Here is a 24,438-nt window from a genome sequence, read left to right on the forward strand (position 1 = left end):
CTATCACCCCAAGTGCTAAGGACAGCAGATACTCTGACCCCACTTATTTATGAACTTACAATTGTGTGGCAAAAAAGAAACACTACTTTAACCAGCTAGCCTACTTAGCCTAAACAAAGCAACCACAATTATGCTCAATGTGTAGGATTGGAAAATCCCTGGAGTCTATAAGCCTAAGACATTGAAAAATACTACCTTCACATACAGATTGAATAAGAAATGTAAGTAAACCAAGAGTGAAAAAAGCTCCCTTGGGGAGGAAGAAGGAGGGTTGGTGGCTGTGGAGAACTGTCAAGAATTGAAGGGAAGACGTGTTATTATGCTTTAAATGACTTTTAAGCGCTTCTAAGGAAGAGTGTTGTTATGTGTTTTTATGGCTTTTAAGGAGATTTAAAGGGATAGCAAATGAATGAGGAGATGAGTGATTCCTCTGCAAAATAGAAATATTTAAGAAATCAGCAAAAAACAAGGATGTATTTATTACTTTGATATAGGTCACTTGACAGTTCTCATTTCACACAAAGTCAATGCTTTCTGATTAACATATTAGCATATTATCATTTAATTATTAATAATATTTAATATAATATGGACTGCCTCAACCATGTCCAGCATCTAAAATAATTTAAAATTTTTTTCCATTTCAGATCATGTGACAAGAACAAAGGGAGAAGATAAACAGAACATAAAATTTCAATGAGATAAAAGAAAAGCAAGAGCACTCCACTTTGGCTCCTCCATATGCGGGATATCTGGAGAAAAAAGTGATTATGTAATCCCTAAAAATCGGCTGAGAACTTTTTTGGGGGGGGGGGGAGTGTCACATAATCCCTGTTGGAAATGTGAAGATGATTAAGGAGGTTCTAAGGAATGCCAAAGGTTACCATATATCTGGGGTAACAATAGGGAATGTGTGGGGAACAAGAAGAGGAGTGGGAGAGCTGACATAGTCCAAACAGAGGCAACCATGCAAATTTGGGGAAAGTGGTATGACAGAAAGAATAATCAGTTTGAAAGTTCAAGCTGATGTAGCTTTTAAGCACCACGACATATTAGGCCATGACTGTTTCACGTTTATTTTCAATGGAATAGTACAACAGTATAATAACTTTACCTTTGGATTCTTGCCCTCTTTGGCCAATAATGCCCGAAGTCTTTCTTGTGAAGGGGGTGCAATGAAGATAATATATGGTTTCAAGTCTGAATTCCGGAGAGTCTTCAATGACTGTAAAGAAAAGATATTTTGGATCTTTAAAATAATTTTCATCATTTAACTACTTCCCAATAATATACTTGGAATATAATAAAGTAATTTGTTGTTGTCCAGGAAGATTAGCCCTGAGCTAACATCTGTGCCCATCTTCCTCCACTTTATATGTGGGTCGCCACCACAGCATGGCTGATGAGTGGTGTAGGTCCACGCACGGGACCTGAACCTGGAAACCTGAGCTGCTGAAGTGGAGTGCGCTGAATCTAACCTCTATGCCACAGGGCTGGCTCCAGTAAAGCCATTTCTTAAACATTACCTAAAAGTGCTTCCAAACATCTTTGTAAGAAACAATTCACAATATTTTGAGATCCTACCATTCACTATAAGAATATATTGCTTACCTATAAAATAACACACACACATGCACACACAATATTGGCTTGCTCTGTTTATGTAATAAAATAATAATAAATGACATTGAAGGATTAAAACTCTGCGATGCTAAAATATCCTGCTAATAAGATCACATACAAGTTATAATAATCATACTAAAAATCCATTTTGGAGGAATCAGAAATGGGCAGTCACCTTCCCATGTGCCAGGGTCTAAATGCAAGCAGAACCAGTAAAACCTCACACACACATACACAATTCCGGAAAAGCACATCCATGAAAAAGCACACTCGGTTTGCATTAGGAGGTTGTGCTTTCTACCTTGCCTTTTATATTGCATGACTGTGTCCCCCTAAATTGAAGCATTCTACTAAAATGGGAATTACAGGGACATGCCCTTTTCTATCTAAAAACATTACTAATTTAAACAATATGTTTGACTCCTCTTGGTTCTTTGGTAAAACTGTTAGCCTAAATAAAATAAAGAATTCTGAAGGAATTTAGCAAAGACATTTATACTTCTCTTGAATCAAATGTTTAGAATTGAAATAGTAGAGACTAAGCTCTTTTGTCCACTAAAAGACAAAGAAAACCTAATTACTATTTCAGAATAGCCATTTTGGAGGCAATTCTCTTGCACATACATCCTTTTAATGACCACTGCCTATGTTTCCTGAGTTGACATACGCAGGAGATTCCCCCACATTAACGAAAGTCTTATGCTGAAGCTATGAAGTCTAGAAAAAGAAAAAAATTTCCACAACAAACACAATTGTAAACATCCCAAATTTCTAAAATTATTATTTTTTAATGGAAATCTAAGAAGCAATTGTTAGCAATTTTTAAAGTTTTTGCTTAGTCTGCCAAATAATAGAAATGAATGGCGGTTTCATCATATTTAGATACAATCAAGCATTCATCATGATACTTGCTAATACTTGAACTATGGCATTTAAAACCATAAAAATGACCTCTAAATATTCTAATTTTTCTCAGAGCAGAATCAGAAAAGGGAAATTCTTTTATAACCTCTAAAAGACTTAGTGTACTACCAGTACTAGAGTTACTGTATTTTAAGTTTCAGAAAATATATACATGTGAATATATGTAGGTATGTATTTATTTTTCTCTCTGAGGGAACTGAAAGAGATTTATAGCAATCTGTCTGATTTCACACAGGGAATCAGTGGGGAAATACCTCATGAGAACTTAATTAGGTCCTGTGGTTCTTGGACCAAAATACAGTTTCCACTAAATGACTGTAAAAAATGCCCTCAAGTTCAACACCCTAAACCAAAATAAATTTACCTGTGTACGAACACTTAAAAGACATATTTTGCCAGAGTTGATCACTTGCCGTACAGAATCTATGCTGGTTCCATACAGATTTTTCTCAAATTCACCATGCTCAATGAACTTTCCAGCTGCTATGTCTGCCTCAAATGCTTGCCGTGAAACAAAGTGGTAATCTCTACCTGCTACTTCATGGTCTCGCCTGCTCCGAGTTGTATCTAGGCAAACAAAACCAGGTAAAAATAATGCGTGTGGATCAGAGTAAGGATGGGGGATAATTCTGTAGGCAAAAAAAAGTTTTATTTTGTAAGATAGATTATGAAATAATGAATTGAGGAAATGTTAAGAGTCCGTGTGTTTAATTTAACATTGATTTTACTTCTAGATTGAGAAAAGTGAGCAAAAATGTGTTTTTAATATGTTAATAATATTTACATTTAATTATCTTAATACATTTTATGCTTACACTTTAACATACTTGATCTTGCCATACCACTCATCTTTTCCTAAAGTTTATTTCCATTAGATTAGGTACTATAAAATCTTTAAATGGAACTTCTGTGTGCAGAGATTAGGTCTTAAAAAACCAGGAGCTGATTCCATATTGAAAAGAGAATTATAAGAAGCCCAAGTGAAATTCATTTAGAAAATAATTAGTAGCATACCTCTAGGAAAAATTGAAATTTCTCAAGAATGACCATCTTTAGTAACAAATTCTCAAAAGATTTGGTTAAAACAAAATTCCTCTTTCCTGGACAATACTGTTTTGATGAAATGGATGAAAAATTTTCCTACACAGTTCGGTTCTCAGGTGGTAAACTGAAAAGCACGGGAAAATGGGAACGCATCCAAACTTACGAGGAACTGCAGATGCAAAGCGGTCTTTTTCTTTGTTCATGAGCCTCTGACGCAATTCATTCTGGCCACAGTTCTGTGGACCAATCAAAATGATAGGTCTTTTCCTATTTGCTGGCTGATGGTAAAGTGACATTTCCTCATAAGTTAAGATCTCTTCATTGTCATAATCTTTGAAAAAGAAAAAGTTAAGCCCTTCAGACAGAATTATTCCCATGTGATAAAAGATAGACATGTAGATCTTCCCCAAAAAGCAGAAAGAAGCACAATTTATCATTAGAAATGCTTAACTTTTTGGGTCAAAACAGTAATAACTGGGTAGTATTACATCATGAGTATTTTCCCATGTCCTTATATCTTTGCCAGGATACTATGAAAATAAATCAGACAATCTATTAATCCTTCTAGAAATGTTTATTGCTTCTCTTGTTTCACACTGCTTTTGAATGTTTAATACAATATAACTATACTGATTCTTATGTAAAATAGCTAGTTCGCAGCCAACAGTTTGACAGAAGGTGGGGCACCAGGGGATAAACTAATGAGAATAGTGTCTGTCATTTCTGTAAAATGGGGATACTAATACTTTACTTAGAGAGTTGGTTTAAGGATCAGACATAACGTACATGCTGAGCACAATACCTGGCATAGACAAACATTTACAATTAGTGGCTACAACTAGTGTTATCAGGACAGCTGGAATACTTTTGTGACTATGTAACTTGAAAACGTCATCTGTGTGCTACCCACACTTTCTGCATTTATGTTTACATTATTCTGGAATACTAATACTAGCCTGAGGTCTTGATTCAAGAAGAAGTATAAACTATGATGGGAGGGGTAACACTCCTAAAGCCCACAATCCAGAGGAAAGCAGAGCTGTCAAGTGGCAAGAAGAAAGGCGGACAATGAGCAGCCTGCCATCTTCCCACTTACACCACTTTCCCTGACTGGGAAGAGCATCAGACTCTCTCAGCTCTAAGTCCCACGGGGACAGGGACCATCTTAGTCTTGCCAGTGCTTAGCACAAAGCACAGAGTAGGAACTCAAACTACATTTGTTTAAATTCCAGCTCAATCATATATTAGGTCTAAGAATTTAAGTGGGTCATTTAATATCTGAACTTGAATTTATTTATCTGTAATCTCAAGGGATTTATTGTGAGAACAAAATGATTGAAAGTATCTAAAGCATACAGTTACTGCCCCTGAAATAGAACAGTTACTAAAAATGATAGTTATTAATAAAAATATTAATTATGATATCATTATGAACAGAAATGTAACTCCTTCCCTTCCCAAAATGCTTTTCCCTTTGAAAAATCTGAGTTCCTTCTTCTAACATGTATGTGGCAGCATTTTGATTTACAGACTTCATTTATCTATCTGTAGACTTCAGATGTGCAAGTTTTCTATAGCATAATAACTATTCAAGCTGAACCAGTTAATTTTAGTGTGTATCAAAGGATGAAACACAGGTATTAATCACTTATCCAAGCATAAAGGAAAGGATTAAAAATTCAATAATCTTCTTAGTTACACAATCTATCAATTAGCATTAAGGATGTTTATTTTGGAAAAATTTATTAAAGTAGATCAAATCTCAGATTTATTTTATATGGAATTTTAAAATAATCTGTAACATTTTATTTTCATTAGTTTAGTTTATGCTGCCTAAAAAAAATTCAAGATATTAAGAGAATAAGCCTTATAAATGTTATAACTTATAAGAAGTTACGGAGTGCCTTTGCTTTATTATTTGGCTTGTTTCTAACACGAACCAAAGCAGGGGTAGCAAATTTTAATGCCCATAAGGGCCAACCAAGAAGGTAATGAAAGCAGTAAATCAGGGTGGATCTGCGAACAACTGGATGTGGTGGAGACTGCTGAACTGAGACAGGAGATGCCCCGTATAAAGACAAGAGCCATCACTCAGGTCCAGCAGACTGTTGTCACTTGGGAATATGAGTCCAGTGTTATTGAGGTTTTGATTTTAAGAGAAGGTACAACTTAAGAAAATTTTAATCTGAGCAATAAATTAAAATTAAAAACTCTCCTCTGTGCCTGACTCATCCAGCAGGTAGCAGGCTCTATGGAATGAGTTGCCGCAGTGACATGAGTTATTATAGACAAAAATATTCATTTTATACTTAAAATACAGCTATATTGTTAGAATTTGTTAGACTCAAGTATTAATTTTGCAAATAAAGAGTCCAAGAAGGAAAGAATTAGAGGAAATTACCAACATAACACTATATATACTAAATCGTACTTCAATTTTTATACCTGTTTTTCTCAGAATTCAAAACACTGCATACTCATAGGATTCCAAAAGAAAGTAATTCCTGCCAAATTACTTTCTTAAGAAAATATGTTACATTAAGAGGCAAAACAGGACTAGAAATAAAACCCCCTGAAAATATCAGCTTAATTTCCTTTAAATGTTAGATATGGACCTTTTTCAGATATAATCCAGCTATATCTGACAGCGGAACTTACCATCATTTTTATTGGCATTATATAAAACCTTTTTCCTCTTCTTTTTATTCTTCTTTGCACACCATAGTTTTCCTGTTGAACAATCATAAACATAACTATAAATGTGGTATTTGTTTCCTTGAACAAAGCTATGTATTTCAAACTAAAGAACTCAAACAGTTTTTAATTTAAATTTATCAACATTTATTACACTGTTCATAGAAGAACTATTTTTCAGGGAAGTATTTACAATTTTCATTAATCTCACATTATAGACAATCTTTAATACTTAAATCCTGTCCTTTCTTTACAGTCCTAAGAAAATCAGTTTTGCCTCTCACATCACTCTTGCCATGAATACACGTTTCTTGACAGTTCTAACTGATAAGTTAATTTAAACATGGTTCCAGGTGGAAACCCAAGAAGCCTCTCATTAATGTCAAATACAAGTGTCCAACCTGATTTTTCTGGCTCCTTATCTTCTTCTATGGTTTGCTTCATGGCTTCCCTTTGCTGCTGAAAGCTTTTCCCTAAATAGCAGAAAGGAAAAAGTAAAATACTTAAAAGGATAGAAGCATTTCTTTTAATCAAGGGAAAACACTAGAGGTAACTCTTCATTTATATTCCCTTCTAAATCCTTCTGTCACCACATGAGATTATGTCAGCTGTGACTGTAAGTTCAAATGTTTAAGGTATTAAGTTTCAACCTCACTCTCAACCAACCTAGGACATGTATTACCAGAACATATACCAACTATTAGAAAAGACAAATAACAAGCCACTGGTAGACAATTTAACAGTTAAATTTCTACTAAGCTTTCACTGAGCATTGACTATGTGGAAAGTACTATGCTGCATCTTACAATGGTTCTGATCATTTAGAACTGTCTCAAATCAAGGAAATTAATTCTACGAGTTGATTTTCCAAAATAACGTGAAGATTCATCACTTGAATTCCAAGACATCACTCAACATGTTCCCTTGCATTTACTACTCTCAATCCCTCTTGTTCTGTGTACGTGTGTATATATTTGTATGAATCTGTATTAATGATTTTTTTATTTCCACCTTTAAGCTAACAATGACACAAGTAAATGAAAAACATAATATTTTAAGGATTAAGATTTTAATATAGGAAGCTTTCAAGGTTTCTCACCATCATCTTTCTTTTTAGATGTCTATCTTAAAATCAAATGTATTTTTTCTTAAGGGTAAAAGTTACAGATTAGAGTTCTGCTTTCATATTTAATCTTTATATCTAATTCTTTCCGTTTCAAGCCAGGGATTCTTAAAAATCAATAAGGAAATTCCACTATGTTGGGATAATCTGTAAACTTAGTGCATTTCATAATAGCACAAGCAAAAACATTAATATTGAGTTTGATACACTTAAGAAGAATTAAGGGAAACCAGGCTATCTCCAGGCGCTGTACAGATTGCATTGCTAGTAAAACGAGTGACTATGACTACAGGGAACATTTTAAGAGCATTAAAATTTAAAAATAAGTATCTGACTTTAATAGATTTAGAAAAAAATAAGAAACAAAAAATAATTTTAATCATTTACATAATAAAATGTTTAAAACCATTATAGTGATGTACTTCTATGGCACATTTTTATACTATGCACATATGTCGACTATTTTTGAAAGAAAAGCAGAATTAATGGGAGATGGACCTAATAACTTCTTAAAAATCCTCCTAACATGGGGCCAGCCCAGCGGCACAGCAGGTAAGTTTGCACGTTCCACTTCAGCGGCCTGGGATTCGCTGGTTCAGACCCCAGGTGCAGATCTACGCCCCACTTGTCAAGCCATGCTGTGGCAGGCATCCCATATATAAAGTAGAGGAAGACAGGCAATGACGTTACCTCAGGGCCAGTCTTCCTCAGCAAAAAGAGGAGGATTGGCAGCAGATGTTAGCTCAGGGCTAATCTTCCTCAAAAAAAAAAAAAAAATCCTTCTAACAGAAAACCATCTTCAAACTCAAACTAAGGTGGGTTCATTTATTTGTCCTATAAAAAGACTTAGAAATAATATCACTGAAATCTCCTTTATTCATCTATATAATTCCAAAAACTCAATGCAGTCAGTCAATAAATACTAGTTTTAAATATTTATGGGCTAAAGCTGGCATGGTGAGAAGATATCAAACTGCTATTTGGCACAAGCACTAAGTAGAACCACGATGGCTGCCCAGCACTCCAGGATTCCAGAGGAATGTCCTGTAGCTGTTACTTTGAAGAATCAAGAGTGTAGCATCATCCTCTAAACTGATTATGAGAAGCCCATTCCTCCTTCCTTGAAATATGACTGAGTATAGACAAAATTTATTTCCAGCTTTTGGGTTTTAAAGCACGTGATTTGTGGCTTTCTGTGACCTTATTATACACATAAAGAACAAATGTAAATATTATGTTGAAATTTCTTGTCACTCAGAAAATCTCCTTAGTTTAGTTCCAGTGTTAGAAGGGAGCCCTTATAACCTTTTCCACAGTCTTTGGATAACTTCTGTTCTACATATCTATATACTACGTATCTAATAGTTAATATTTTTTAGTATTATCTTCATGCTTTCCTTTCCCTCCTTTCTTCTAAACCTATTACTTGCAGTCAAGTCAATGGAAGTCAAATTCTACAGCCAAATCTATTATGCTTAAGATCTTAAGGTTTGAGGAGGAAGGATGATCCCTAAAAACTGTTAGAGGCAAAAGAAAAAGCCAGAAAATGTTACAGAAAAGCCTTAGAAGGTCTCATTCAGAAGCACCAGCTCCGAGAGAACTACTGTTTTAAAGCTTTTTTCTTTTTGAGGAGGATTATCCCTGAGCTAACATCTGCTGCCAATCTTCCTCTTCTTGTTGAGGAAGACTGGCCCTGAGCTAACATCCGTGCCCAACTTCCTCCACTTTATAGGTGGGATGCCTACCACAGCATGGCTTTTGCCAAGCAGTGCCATGTCCGCACCCGGGATCTGAACCAGCGAACCCTGGGCCGCCAAAACGGAATGTGCGAACTTAACCACTGCACCACTGGGCTGGCCCCTAAAGCATCTTTTATTTATTAATTTAACAGATATTGCCTAGATTTAAAAGAATAAGTAAGATGCAGTCACTGGCCTCAAGAAGTTTACAAACTGAGAATACAAGGTAGAAAGTACTATAACAGAGGAAAACAGACACAATACCATGGAAGTATGATAAAGTAATGGACAGAAAAAATACCTGTTATTTTATATTAATGTATAATTAAGGTATTAATGGATATGCTTTAATGGATATGCTTTAAAGTATTGAAGAGAAGCTTATCTCAGTACTAAGCAAAGTGCCTTATACAACGCAGATTTAACAATATTTGTTGAATGAATAAACTGATGAATTATCATCACTTCCCATTTCGTTATACTCTAAGTATTTCTTTGCCTTCTCTAATATCCTACTATACTTCTCTTGGTTCCATTTCCCTCACTCCATCTTACCCCCATCCTGGGAACTGTAGCAACAATTTGTAGGAAAAATTACGTCTGTACATTTCATTTTATTAAGTATCATCCTCACTCTTTCTAAGAAACAAGTTCCCTTAATAACCTTAATGTCCAATGTGAGCTAAAATTTTAGTTTGGTCTAAATTAGAGACAGTTTGCTTCAATAAAAAAAAATGGGGGCACCCTATTTTTTTCTAATGCTACCCTAAGATATCTTAGGAGTGATAAATTCAGTAGTATTACTCTCTTGACTCCTTGTAAAGTGATGCATCTTAACAAATTTCTACATAGAAATCAAGTTTGATGCCCTAATTGATGACAATCACCTGTTACACTACAAGTTTTGTTGCCTTGTTTTGACGTTCAATCAAGTTTTGTAGCCTTGATAACAAGGTAGTCTTAACACGAGACTGGTTATGAGGTTATACCATAATTCCATTCAAAAACCCAACAAACTGATCACATTTATATTCAAGATACTTACGTTACAGATACAACATAAAAACCAAACTACATGAAAAAGTAATTACCTCATTTTTTAAAGACATGAAAAAGTGAGTTTTTCTCTGCAAAGGCTTGCATTTTAAATGTTCTTTTAACTACGTACTTTCTACTATATTGTCTCTTACCTGGAACGAGCCCAGCTAGAGGCTGATTATCTTCATCCCCTTCCCTGTAGGCTTGCCACCAATTTGGATCTTCTTGACTGATCACATGCAGTATATCCCCTTTTTGAAAGGACAGACCTAACTCTCGACATGGAACATAAGGGTCATCTGAGGGATCATAGTCAAAATGAGCTTTTACATGGATCTAAAAGATAGAAGGTTTATAAAAATAAAAAAAAATAATGATGATGAAAAGGCAACACAAATATTTAGCATAAATATAATTAAAATGTTACCATTTTCATTAGTGTAAAGAAATTATGAGTTGAAAGAAGGGAGGTTTAGTTAAGTAACAGTATTTTGGGGACTGTATTTTCATAGGCTCATCTGTTTTCTCCAATGTAGTTAATCTCTCTGTTGACTGCAAACACGTACAAGAGTATGCAAAACACTGTACTGTTAACCGCTAACAAGCTGGGGTACTAAGGGGCCTCAAAGGCTTGAGAGAAGCAGAGGAATGTAATTGAGACACACCCCACTCCATTCCTGACCTGTGAAAATAATGACTCTGCAACAAGGTATGTAATTTCTAAACCACTACTACCAGGAAAGGTAGACTTTAAACCTCACCACATCTGTCATCTAAGCAGGTAAGTGTCAGTTTCCCTGTGTCATCGTCCCTTCTTGACCACACTGTCAGTGTGATCACGTCTTAATCTCTCTCAGTGTTTCTTCTAAAGGAATATGTTCAGGTTCATAAATCACACCCTAAGCTGCTAAGATTATGTAAATCAAGTTTATAATCAATTCCTATTGTGTTCTATATGTAGGCTTTGAAATATTACTAGTGGTAAAAGTTAAAACTTTTGCTAACAATGTGTTTTTGCTGTTAACAGTTTTACCATTAAAGGTAGGTAAGAATTCACATGAACCTCATTGAAAGCTAAGCTATTTCCTATGCCATTTCCTCCAATATGCCTCTATAAGATAGAACAAAGTATTCGTACTTCTAAGAAGGTATAAAGGAATTAATATTCTCTTTAACTTCTCCATCTCTAATTTTTACCCAACCTGGGCAAGTGGCATGTGGCATTTCCAACATCTGTAAGAAGCCCACTTTCATCTAGCGAAACCCAACATCTATATGCAATGAGTGTTTCTGTCCCACGTAGGTTAGATTTCAGGTTTGGACTCAATGAACCAAGCAATTGACTGACCGCAAGAATTTTATAATTCTGAGTCCTTTTCTATCCAATTGTTATTTGGCTTTCCTTAAGCCTTTTACCCTCACCATAATATGAAATTTGATAAAACACTTTCTAAGTAATATATATTCCCCCCATTATAAAGCATAATAACCAAGAATCCTCAAGAAGGCAACAGCCTCTTTCAGAAATTTTGTTGAGGGTGTCATTAGATAAAGAATACTTTTTTAACTTCAGAAAAATATTTTACCAACTACTGTAAATGGGAAATCTAAGTCTCAATACACAAATAGCAACACTGAGGTAAAGCAAGTGATGCAATGTAGACCTAAAATGCTAGTCTGCTTTTTGGCTGGTAGATTTAGAGTACACAAAATCTAAGTGTATAGCCCAATGAATTTTCACAAACGAAACATACCTGGGTAACCGGCACCCAGACAAAGAACCGGAATATCAGCAGCACCCGAAAGCCCCGCTTCACGTCCCTTTCAGTCACTAAGCACTCTACGCCCTCCAAGGGTAAACGTCACCCTGATTCCCAGAACCACATATTAGTTTCCCCTGCATTTTACTTCATGTAAATGGAATCACACAGTACACACTCTTAGATTAAATAGGTTAAGATACTTCACTCAATTTGAATAGCGTTCTGCTGAATTCCAACTAGACAGTGTCCTAAAGAGCCTTGTTCTTGACATGAAAATAGAGTTTTGATTAAAATCTTGAAAACTTTCCAGTTAAAACCAAAAAGGAATTTTAGGAAGTTATGCAAGGTAGCAGCAAATCAAAACACAGTTGAGAGACTGAGTAAAAGGATTATACCTACAATTTTATAATCTTGGCAGGACACATCTCTAATACATAGGATGATCAAAAAAAACCTGTGCTTGAGTCCACCCCTGTCAATCAATAATGCTTCTAAAATCTGTTTAAATTGTTGCTTTTTAGCCAAAAAATCCTGGAAATCTAACTATGGAATTATAGGTATCATTTAAGGTGGTGGAGAGATCACTTTGTTACTAGGCTTTTCACAGATCTATGAAATCAGACTACTTGTCAGCCTGACTGATGATTTTATCAAATCACTTTCTGAAAGCAATACCCAGTATGTTGTTTTCAAAGTGTTTTGCTCAGATCACCTGCCAGGGATGTTTATTAAAATACTGAATTCTTGGGCCTGGCCCTGTGGCCGAGTGGTTAAAGTTCCACAAACTCCACTTGGCAGCCTGGTTTGAATCCCGGGCACCAACCTGCTCCACTCACCAGCCATGCTGTAGCGGTGTCCAACATACAAAAAAATACAGGAGGACTGGCACGGATGTTAGCTTAGGGCTAATTTTCCTCAAGGAAGAAAAGAGAATTGGCAACGGATGTTAGCTCAGGGCAAATCTTCCTCAGCAAAAAATGACCCAAAAAAGAAAACTGAATTTTTATGCCACATCTCAGGCTTTCAGACTCTACATTTTAATTATGTTCCTTGGATAACTGTTATATCTGTGCCGTTTAAAATGTGCCCTAAAATTCTAGGGAACTACTACCCTGAGGGAAACTAAATAGGCCAGTGAGGAGGCTGTATCTAGGTCTATGGGCTTTACCAGAGGCCAAGACAATCACCCAGAGATGCTTTTCTCTCTACTGTGGCCGAGGTCTCATCCCTTGACTCTTCAGATTTAGCTGGTGTGGAATGGGACCCCTCTTTGTGCAGGCTGGGAAGAGGAGTTCAGAGGATATGCTTTGCTTACGTGACAAGTTTATCTAGTGCTGTTTAAACTGTACCCTAAAATTAAGAGTAAAGTTTATTTCACATCAGAGAAATTGACCATTTGACTCAAAGTTCGAGCATTGCCTTGACATATACTATGTGACTTCTATCCAGATATATTCCACTGATCAATTCTTATCAGTTCTAGAAGTTATCTCCACTAATCTTTTGAAACTCTCCAGTTCTTAGTGGCTAAATTGTTTCCCAGGGAAAGGAAAACAGAGCCCTTTTTAAATGAAGGGGAGATGCTGACCCCTATAGGAATGCTCACAGGTTTAACAATGCTGTAATATCAGTACAGCGTATCTGATCAAAACAGTGCTTGGTTTTAAACCAAACAAAATCTTCTGTTTAAATTTCAAATTATAGGACGGTTTAGACACAATTATATTCCAACCCAACATTTTTCTCTTTAGCTTTTTTTTCAGTACCTGTAAGCTGTTCACATTTGAAGTCCTAATGATGGGAATATGGTAATGGGATAATGATTCATCAGTTTATTTACATCTTTCCTAAGGGAATCAATGCTCCAAAATAATTTTTCTTTGTAATTTTTATTTCCATATTTCTTATAGCAGATTTATCTTTAACTTTTAAAATTACTTGTGGGAGAGAAAATAGTGGAAGTGTATCTTCCTTTATCTTTGGCCTAAACTCTAAGGCAGATTATAAAATTAAGGGCAGCATCAAGAAAACCCTTTGCAGTGTCAAGCAATAGTTTATAAATTCCTCCCCCTAACCCTGAGATTCCTTCTCCCTGATGCCCACCCAAGAAGGAATATCTTTATTATTTGTTCTCTTCCATTTTTTTTATGAGAAGTTTAGGATATCTGTTGGACATCCAATTGATGTTTATTAATAGGCAGAGAGAAATATGGACCTCAGGATAAAAGCAAACTTAACAGAGCGACTGCCCTGGCTTGAAAAGGATGTCCACTTTAATGTACACTGAAATTTTCTATACTTTTTGCATCTTCTGATAAAATAAATATTCATAAAAATCCTATTGCATTATAAAATTCCAGATGTTCTTCCAAATGAGAAAAAACTAAGATGAAAATTACATGATACATTTTATACCTCTAACAGGAAAGTAAATACATTTGACAGCAGTGGTTCTCAACTTTTCCTTCCAACCTAGTCATCTTTATAGGCTGTGAACATCCTTAAACAATCATTTTATAAAATCTGTAAAATGTTTTGCAAATACGTGAAGTACATATGAACAGACTGCTCTCCTGACCTGCTCTGCCCACAATAAGCACAACTATAGCCAAGATCTCTCCTTAGAATTCCAGGCTGATATATTCAATTCTATGTACTCAGGATTTCCACCAAATGCCTCTTAGGTATCTCAAACCTGTAAAATGGACCTCTTGATTATTCTCCCCAAATAATTTTTTCTCCATATTTCCCTTTAGAAAGCAGCACCACTATCCACCCAGTTGTTTAGGCATCCTTGCTTCCTCCCTTTCCTGTACCCTCCACATTTATTACGAGGTCCTGTCATTTCTACTTCCAGAACATAGCCTGATTCATTTTCTCCACTGCCACTGCTATCATCCAAATTTAAGCCATCATCATACTTTATAACGACTTCAGCAACCGTTTCCTAAATCTCTTTGCTTCCATTATTGGCTCTGCTAATTCCAATTCCCACACAGCAGCCAGAAGTGTTTTTTAAAATATGAATCAGATCATGCTACTGTATTTACAATCCAAACTCCCTGCCACAGCCAAGGAGATGTACTTGATCTGGCCTACCTAGCTCTCTAGTCTCATCTCTTAGAATCCCCTCCCCACCATTTTACTCCTCTCCCTACTTTGCTCCACCCCCACAGGCTTTACAGATACAAAGTTCTCTAGAAATTACACCTGAAAGCTCTTCTGGCATTCAATAGGGCTGGCTTCATCTCGTCCTACAGGTCTCAGTTTCTTGTTGCCTCCTCCAAGAGGCCTTTCCTGACAACCTTACATAATTAATCCCACCTCTTTTTATTCTTAATATTCTCAATGTTCACATTCTGCTTATTCCTATCTTATCACTTACCACAAGCCACAATTATTTTCTGTCATGTTCATTATTATAAACCAGTGCTTAGTGTCTAGTCCACAAAAGGGAGCCAACAGATATTCATTATAAGAAAAAAAATTATTTGGGACCTCTAAGAATATATTTCAACCATTAATACCGCTGGGCTAGTGGCTAATTCTATGGTTTGTATTCCTGAACTGTGATTTTAGCATCCTCCTATCTTCGGCCTTTAAGTTCCCCTTAAACCACATCTCTCTCCTATCCTTCCAGCCCAGACCCCACAAACCAAGAGACTTTAGCCATGCTCCCAGTTTTCCTATAGCTATTAAGTCTCCTATAGGTGAAAGAGACCCTACAGCAATTTCAAATACTAAAGTCTCATAATATGCTTTTACTGTACTCAGAATCCAGATTTACTATCACATACATAGCTACTAAGTGGTTAATTCATCTATAGTTAAAATTTTCTATCATCGTATTCTAATTATTTTCTTTGGACTGATAATAAACAGTAATGCAGAAACCTAACATTTAGTAGCTGAGTGGGACATTACCTGTTATACTACACAGCAGTTAAGAGCTTAGATTCTGGAATAAACATGGGTTCTAGTCCTCACTCAGACACTTAACCAATAGTGGAGCTTGGGTAATTAACCATTCTAAGTTCTAGTTTCAGTGCCTGTTAAATGAGAATAATAAAGATACCTATACTTCATAGGAACGCTGTGAGGATTAAATGAGATAAAATGATAAGTGCCGTGCCTGGCAGAGTAAGTAATCATAAAAATAGCTAACATTTATTGGACAATCATTCTCTGAATTTTCTAGTGCATATTCTATCACTAATAAGCAGCGTGATCCCCTACATTTCAAATTTACTCTCTGTTAGATCAGGGCCTTGGACTAAATGAAAAATGTGCCTTCAGCTCAAATATTCTATTTCTTCCCTCCATGTTATTTTAATTGTATTGTAGAATAATCTGAAGTTTTATACCCCTGTGTGGGAGCTCCAACTTTTTTCTTTTTTTTAAGGTAATGCAGAAAGAAGGAAACACACAGCTTAAATAATGTATGTTTCCTGGGACAAATGTACCAGTTAGCCAGGAAGTGAACTACAAAGGTGCCAAGACTCTTGCCTTCTGCAACTGATGGAGCAGCCACTGGCTGTCATGTGTGATGCAAAAGAAACGTAACGAACACGGGAGGACCACTTCTCCTGACACAGCTCACTCTTGTTCATGATGTTATCATTCAGCAAGTGATTATGGTTGGGTTTCAGATAACATCTATTTTGTTTATCTATGTTAAATACATGTTTCTTTCTAACATCACAAAACATACACCAGAAAGATACCTTTTATTGCTCTTACTAGATCCTGACCTGTACCATAATGATGCTCAATAAATTGGTTTTAAGTTCTTAAAATCATTAATCCCATAGATAATTACTCTGCATATGCCAACTAAAATTATGATTTCCTATCAGCTGTCTTTGTGGAAACCTTCAGTGCAAGCTTTAATAATAGTAGTTCATTTTAAGCTACTTAGGTTTGAGAAAAACTTCAAAAGAGATACTACAATTGAGAGTTCTTCACAATGAAAGGAGGAAATGAAGGAAAAGAAAAACATTACACATTGTTATTGCTATTTTGAAAAGATCTCTCCCTATCAAATGCTATATTTTACAGGCGATAAACCTGGCATCTTTTCTTTTCCTCTCTCTTTGTCTTTAAAGCCATATAAGTAAGTGTATATTCCAACCCTCTTCTCTTGTGTCTCCTCAGATTGCAGAGCTACTTTTGAAGTTCAGAGCTTATTCACAGGAGAGAGATGTGGAAAGGCATAGTAGACAGAGAATCAGGCTGCTAGAATTCAGAGACAAACTATTTCTTCATTTCTCTTCCTACAAAGAACTTTCAACAGAAGGAAGGTTGCAGATGCAACATCAACTTCAGTATGTTCCATAAGGAACAAAGGGAAAACAGGGAATGACAGCCAAAATACAAAGCATAACTGTGATGAAATATTGAGAAAAAAGTGAATCTGTGTTCTCTTCCAAACTGCTATGCTTTTATAAAAGCTAAGAATAAGAACAGATGCAACACATCAGGTTTCCATATTAATCCACCACTTTGAAGTCTGTCTTTTTTTTTTCTTTTTGGTGAGTAAGACTGGCCCTGAACTAACATCTGTTGCCAATCTTCCTCTTTTTGCTTGAGGAAGATTGGCCCTGAGCTAATACCAGTGCCAATTTTCCTATTTTGTATGTGGGGCACCGCCACAGCGTGGCTTGATGAGTGACACAGGTCCACACCTGGGATCCAAACCTGAGGACCCAGGCCACCGAAGTGGAGCGTGCTGAACTTAACCACTACACCACCAGGCCAGCTCCTTAGGTCTATCGTTCTTTAACAGCTTCACTGAGATATAATTCCCATACAAGTCACCCATGTACAGAATTGGATGATTTTTAGTGAATTCAGAGTTGTGCAACCACAAACAATTTTAGAACATTTTTATCCCCTCAAAAAGAAGCCCCAAGCTGATTAGAGATCAGCCCTACTCCCTCTAACTCTGCCCCTCTTAACTACTAATCTACTGTCTGCCTCTACGGATTCCCCTCATCTGGACATCTCATATAAATGCACCAATACACGGCTTTTGTGACTGGCTTCTTTCACTTAGCATAATGTTTTTAAGGGTTATCCATGTTGTGGCATGTATCAGTACTTTATTCCTTTTTATTACCAAATAATATCCCATTCTATGGATATACCATATTTTGTTTTCCATTCATCAGCTGGCGAGCATCTGGGTTGTTTCTACTTTCTGGCTAGTATGAATAAGGCTGGTACGAACTTTCCCATCCAAGTCTATGAGCATGCATGCTCTCTGTTCCCTTGGAGTGGAGTATGTTCTCTGTCTAGGAGTGGAACTGCTGGGTCATTTGGTAATGAAGTCTGTCTTTTAATATAGCTAGTTGGTAAATGTTTACCATAAAGAGCAATACACATTCTAGAATAAGAGTTGTGCATAGTTTGTAAAAGCACTCTTTTCCCCTACACTAAGTATGTTTAAGTTTAATAAACCCACCTATAACAACAGAAAAAGACAAAGTTCAATGTTACAAGTCACAAAAATTCTGAGAGAAGTATTTTCTACTTCTTTTCAGAGTTTACTAAGTTTGAAATATTGATATTTCATATTTATTTAAATAAAAACTACTGAATTTACCTGTTTCTACTTGAATGCAAGAAATATTTAGAGTGACACTTCTGATACTCAAACAATAAACACCGTATGCAACTTTTCTCATGGACATAAATTTTCAATTCCTTGGTATTTCCCAAATGAGTTGAAAATTCATGTCCACGTGAAAACTTGCACAAGGATGTTTATAGCAGTTTATTCATAACTCTGAAACTTGGAGGAAACCAAGATGTCCTTCAGTGAGTGAGTGGATAAGCTGTTTTATATATAGATAATTCAATATTATTCAGCACTAAACAGAAATGAGCTATGAAAAGATATGGAGAAAACTTAAATGCTTATCACTAGTGAAAAAAAGCCAGTGTGAAAAGGCTACTTACTCTATGATTCCAAATATAGGACATGCTGGAAAAAGCAAAACTATGGAGATCAGTGGTTGCCAAGGGTTAGGAGGCAGGAAGAGATGAACAGCCAGAACACAAAAGATTTTTAGGGCAGTGAAACTATTCTGTACGATACAATGGTGGATGCATGAATTATACATTTGTCAAAACCTACAGGCTGTACAACACCGAAAGTGAATCCTAATGTAAACTATGAACTTTGGGTAATAATGAAACCATCAATTCATTGATATAAAAAATGTACCTCTGTGGTGCAGGATGTTGATAGTGGTGGAGATTGTGCATTGTGGGGGCAGGAAGTATGTGGGAACCCTTTACTTTCTGCTCAATTTTGCTGTGAACCTAAAACTACTCTAAAAAACAAAAATTCCTACTTAAAAAAAAAGTAAACAGTAGCCATCAGACAATAAATAAACATCAAGAATCACTTACTACTGTTTCCTTGGCAGGAGGAGGCTTGATCTGTTGACTGGGAATCAGAACAAATGTCAAAGTACCATGCATATCAGACTGTAACAGAAAGATAAGGTTATGTTAAAAATACGTATTTATGAAAATCATTACATGACCTTATGATCAATATTCCCTGAACTGGACTATTCTGGAACCTTAGGGGACTTAAAAAAAAATTGGTAAAGATGAATCCCATTTCATCAGGAAGCACAAATTATCCCTTTCATGGACTTCATTATATTAGAGCTACCCAGGAGTATGGCATTCCGCAATTCCGGTCCATGGGAAAAGCCACTCAGCCCATAAGTCTTGGGTTTTTGTCTTCCATTCAGTTTAAGTTTAGGAAGATTCTCCAGTGAAGGGTTGGAAGATACCACATTGCTATTACAATTCTGGTTATCGACTCTGACATACATTAATTTTAATACAGCAGAACTTGAAATAATAATTGTGACTAGGATTAGAAAAGGATGCAAATACACAAATATTCTCACTTCCCAGATGCCTCGTCTCTGCCATCCATTCTTTTTTTTAATTGCATAGTCTTACTAGGTTCATTATCATTTCCTAGTACGCCACTGACTGCCTGCCTTGTTCAGCCACCTCCCGCCCAGACACTAACCACAACTTCTGGTCCTGAGACAGCAGGGAACGGTGCTCAACCTAGAGATAGCAGCCAATAAAACAAGGGCTAAAAATTATCACCACTGGCACTTTGTTCTACGAAAGTAATGAATGGGAGTGGGTGAAAATAAGGATGTGAGGATGTTTTCCAGATTCTTCAACAGACATTAACATACTGAAGAAATTCTATTGTAACAATTGATGCTAAATAAATAAGAACATAAACCTAGTTTCTGGGTAGATACAAACTGATCATAAACTGCCCTCAAAAGTTCACTGTAAATGGCTTCCTGATTATACCAGCCCTGTCCAACATAACTTTCTAGGATGATGGAAATTATCTATACCTACACCATAATATGGTAGCCATTAGCAACATACTGCTCTTGAGAACCTGAAAAGCAGCTAGCATGAATGAGGAACTGAATTTTAAATTTTCCTTAATTTAAATTGAAATAAGTAGGGCATATAGCTAGTAGCTATTATACTGGACACGGCAGAACTACACCGTTGCTATTATCTAATACTGTTAAGGAAACAACAATCAATTACAGATAATAAAAAAATAAAATCAACATAAAAATCATGAGGGCACAGACTGTTACTGTTTCCCTAGTGGCTAGCACATAGTAGGCACTCAATAAATATAAACTGAATGAATTAATGAGTTATATTAGTGATTTCAGAGGCAAATAAAACAAGTAATAAAGCTCAAAATAAAAAAAATTAGTGGTACCCACCCCAAAATAAAACTCTACTAATAAATACTGGAAACAATTATAACGTGAAAATTAGGCTAGAAATTGTCTAGTGCTCTTAACAATTATTTTTAAAATATTTTATTCTGAAGTCTAATAACAAAGAAAACAGCTTTTAAGAACATATCCATTATTCTTCTGTGTCAACTTACCAATAAGTCAAAAACCTCATTGACATCTTTCCCCCGAATTTCAATGCCATTAATCTCCAGAACTTCATCTCCTTCATGTAAGAGACCACTTTTCTCTGCAGCACCTCCTTTTACTATCCGACTAATGATGACAGAATCCATTTCATTACGAACTGTAGCACCCTAAAAATAATTCAATATCTAATTTTAAAATAAAAACGCAATTTTTTTGTTAAACATTTCTCCATTTTTAAATTCTTATTTTTTTCTATTCAACAATTCTAGCCTTCAGTTATCTTGAGAAAAAATTTACTTACGCAGCTAGAGTAATCATGGTAATTAGGTTTGAAAGCCAATCATTTTCCCCACAACATTTTCTGCTTCAGAAACATTCCATTCATTAGAATTCTAAAATCAAGCAGACTTTTGAAGCATACTAAAGCAGAAAAATGCACTTGCTTAAAAACAATGTGAAGACCTCTAATCAAATTTGTTCTCTATAGGCTGGATGCTATTCAAATAGTTATACTATATTTAGGCATAATTAATGAACATGACATAACTATGAAAGTCCTTTTTTAAAATTCAAAATATGATGAAGGGATGAATACTAATCTAGCTGCTTATTCAAATGTTTAATACTATAGCTACATACAATTCACACTAAAATATATTAAACGTTAATATTTATTACACAAATTGGAAGCACAACTGAAATATATATGCTCAAAAAATGGAAATACGAAATGAAGAAAAAACTTGAAAGCAGACCAAGTTGTAACGTTTTTCTCCTAAACTTTTATGTTAAAATTTTGTCATAACTGTCCCAATTCATTTTTTTTGGTGGGGAAAAAACCCAGTTACATTAGCTGCCCATAAAATATGATCCCTATTTCAAGTACTACACTATTCAAGACGCAATTTGAGACATCAGGATTCAAGAATATTTCTCTGAAAATAAAGGAAAGAAAATTAAGGCCATGATAGCAGACCGAGAAATGAGACTGAAAAAGTTTTACATATAAAACTATAAAACAAATATTAATATTAAGGAATGCATACTTCCAATTATATGTGGAGTATGTAACTGTGTTTGTTTCAATAGATTTCACTGAATGAAAACATCAGAACTTCTAATTATGGTTTAAAAAAGAAAGCTGGGAGAATAATAAAGCAGATTACTTGTCGCTTCGTTATTCCTCAACAATTATTTCATAAGCTATTATTTTCATCAAATTACGGGTGAGAAAAGATGAAAAAGTTTTTTCTCAACTGAATAAGGCATATGAGCAAAAACATAAAAGAATTCCAACAAACTAACCACAAAAGAGAAAAACTACCAGAAATGCAAAGAGATCTTCAACTATCTGCCATACACAAGATCCCCGTGTAGAAAGGATCTCAGAACAGAGATGCGGAGCACTTACCAAGGGAATATCCCGAGCCTTTTCTATGCGAACTATCTTTACAGTTTCTCCTCCATACTGGCCAATGCTCTCATAAACTCTCTCATCGGCAATGGGCTCTAGCTGCATTTCCTGCTCAGCAACCTTATCATGGGCTAGTAAAAGTGCCTGTTTCAAAAGAAATACAAAGTACTTACAATAAAAGCAGGATTTATTTCTGTAGAGAGATTTTAACCTAATCATGAACATAGTATTCTATCATTAAACCTTTAAAAGAAGTGCTATAATTAATTATATTTAGATCCATTTCCAAACTTTCCAACTGAAGTACAGAAGAAACCCTGTATCTTTTATAACTAATAATAACTAAAGACATGTTGGGTATAACAGGGCATACTCTGGGATGGGTTATGAAAGTTTAAAACGCTTATTAAACTTCATAAAAACTCATAGACACAGGAAACAAACTGGTGGTTACCAGAGGGGGTGGGGTTGGGGTGTAGGCAAAATAGATGAAGGAGATTAAGAGGTCAAGATTCTAGTTATAAAATAAGTCATAAGGATACAGTGGACAGCACAGGGAATACAATTAATAATACCGTAATAACTTTGTATGGTGACAATGGTAATTAGACTTATTGTGGCAATCATTTCATAATGTATATAAATATCACATCATTATGATGTACAACTGAAACTAAGAGGATACTGTATGTCACCTGTACTTCAATAAAAAAAAACTTCATAGAAACAAAATCAATTTAAAGGCCTAACACCATAGATAATTAAAATTTATGGAAAATATAACCAAAAAAGGGAGGAATTTTTACAAAGAATAAGAAGTTGTTTCAAAAATAATGTGGTTAATTTTAAATATGAAAATATATGATCCAACAATAGTAACTATTTTGCAGTGGAAGCTGTAAATAATCAAAACAGGTTAGATAATGTTTGAGGTCTCATCTAGCCCAAAGAGACTTCGAATGCTGAAAAGAAACCACATATATAATGTTCTGTCCATTTTCTACCTGAATATGTGGAGCATTCAGCAAAGTAGTTAATTCTTGTCCTTCCTTCTGGTGGACTGGCTTCAAAACAGTTTGTACCTAAGAAACAAAAAGAAAGATTTTTCTTCCTAGGTTATAGGAAGTATCACCAGTATCTATAAAGGTATTAAAAAAAAAAAAAAGAGGTACAATTTAAAATCATAAAAACTACCTGTAAGGAAGAAAAAGCACTAAAAAGAATTATAAGAAAAAAAAGAATATTTGTCCTCAGTTTTCAATCTTACCATGGTTAACAACAGTATTCTTTATTTAAAAAAAAAACACTAGATAAGATTTTGGTATTTATGCCTATAAATGAACTATTTCCTATTAAAAGTTTCTCCCAACATACTATAAAATAGACTAATAATGATTACAAAAGGGGCGACAAACAGTTCTTGCTATCCTATAGTTTTTTAATCATGCATTTGTCTAACTATATTTTAAATCAGAGATAACACTTTAAAGTTACAGACTAACAATAAATGTATATGAGAATAATGGAATAACCACCACACTATAGTGAATTACATTAAAGAATTTCCTGAAGTTGAGCCATTCTTACATTCCTAGGGTAAATTCCATTTGATTATGATGAATTTTTTTAGCCTTTGTTTCCTTATCTGTAGAATGGCACCTACCATATGTTCTTAAAAGATGAGATAATCCATATAAACTGCTTAGCACAGTACCTAACACATAATAAATTACTTTAGTATATTTCTAGACGTGAATTATTCATATTTTAAGATTTCTACATTAATGTTCATAAATTGGATTGGCGTATACTTGGTGAGTGTGGTCGAGTACAGTGTTTTACAAAACTACTCTCTGGTTTTAATATCTAGGTTATACTATCCTAATACAATGAGTTGGGAAATAGTCCATATTCACATGCTCAAACAGTGTTAAACGTAAGAATTTCATGTTCTTTAATGTTTTGATAGAGCTTGTACATAAAATCATCTGGGCCTGGTAGGTTTTTTAGGGGCAGACTTCTGACTAACCTTCAACTTTATCTATACTTACTGGTCTACTTTTTTGACTATCTTTTCTTACGTCACTTTTGGCAATTTACATTTTCTCAG

General features: G+C 35.2%; 1 protein-coding gene across 2 annotated transcripts in view; it reads right to left on the reverse strand.

Annotated features, from left to right (window-relative positions):
• Positions 1 to 24,438, reverse strand: part of LOC124233765 (protein PALS1) — a 90,008-nt gene that overhangs the window by 7,102 nt on the left and 58,468 nt on the right. For both annotated transcript variants that reach the window (XM_046650953.1, XM_046650952.1), the window contains exons 5-14: positions 23,333 to 23,410; positions 22,326 to 22,472; positions 20,920 to 21,081; positions 19,365 to 19,442; positions 10,338 to 10,521; positions 6,687 to 6,758; positions 6,250 to 6,321; positions 3,755 to 3,922; positions 2,912 to 3,114; positions 1,115 to 1,225 (exon numbers count right to left, since the gene is read on the reverse strand). In XM_046650953.1, coding sequence (XP_046506909.1) covers positions 1,115 to 1,225; positions 2,912 to 3,114; positions 3,755 to 3,922; positions 6,250 to 6,321; positions 6,687 to 6,758; positions 10,338 to 10,521; positions 19,365 to 19,442; positions 20,920 to 21,081; positions 22,326 to 22,472; positions 23,333 to 23,410 — 1,275 coding nt within the window. The remainder of the gene's footprint in view (positions 1 to 1,114; positions 1,226 to 2,911; positions 3,115 to 3,754; positions 3,923 to 6,249; positions 6,322 to 6,686; positions 6,759 to 10,337; positions 10,522 to 19,364; positions 19,443 to 20,919; positions 21,082 to 22,325; positions 22,473 to 23,332; positions 23,411 to 24,438) is intronic.

The sequence above is a fragment of the Equus quagga genome, unplaced genomic scaffold, assembly GCF_021613505.1.
Source record: "Equus quagga isolate Etosha38 unplaced genomic scaffold, UCLA_HA_Equagga_1.0 220_RagTag, whole genome shotgun sequence".
NCBI lineage: Eukaryota > Metazoa > Chordata > Mammalia > Perissodactyla > Equidae > Equus > Equus quagga.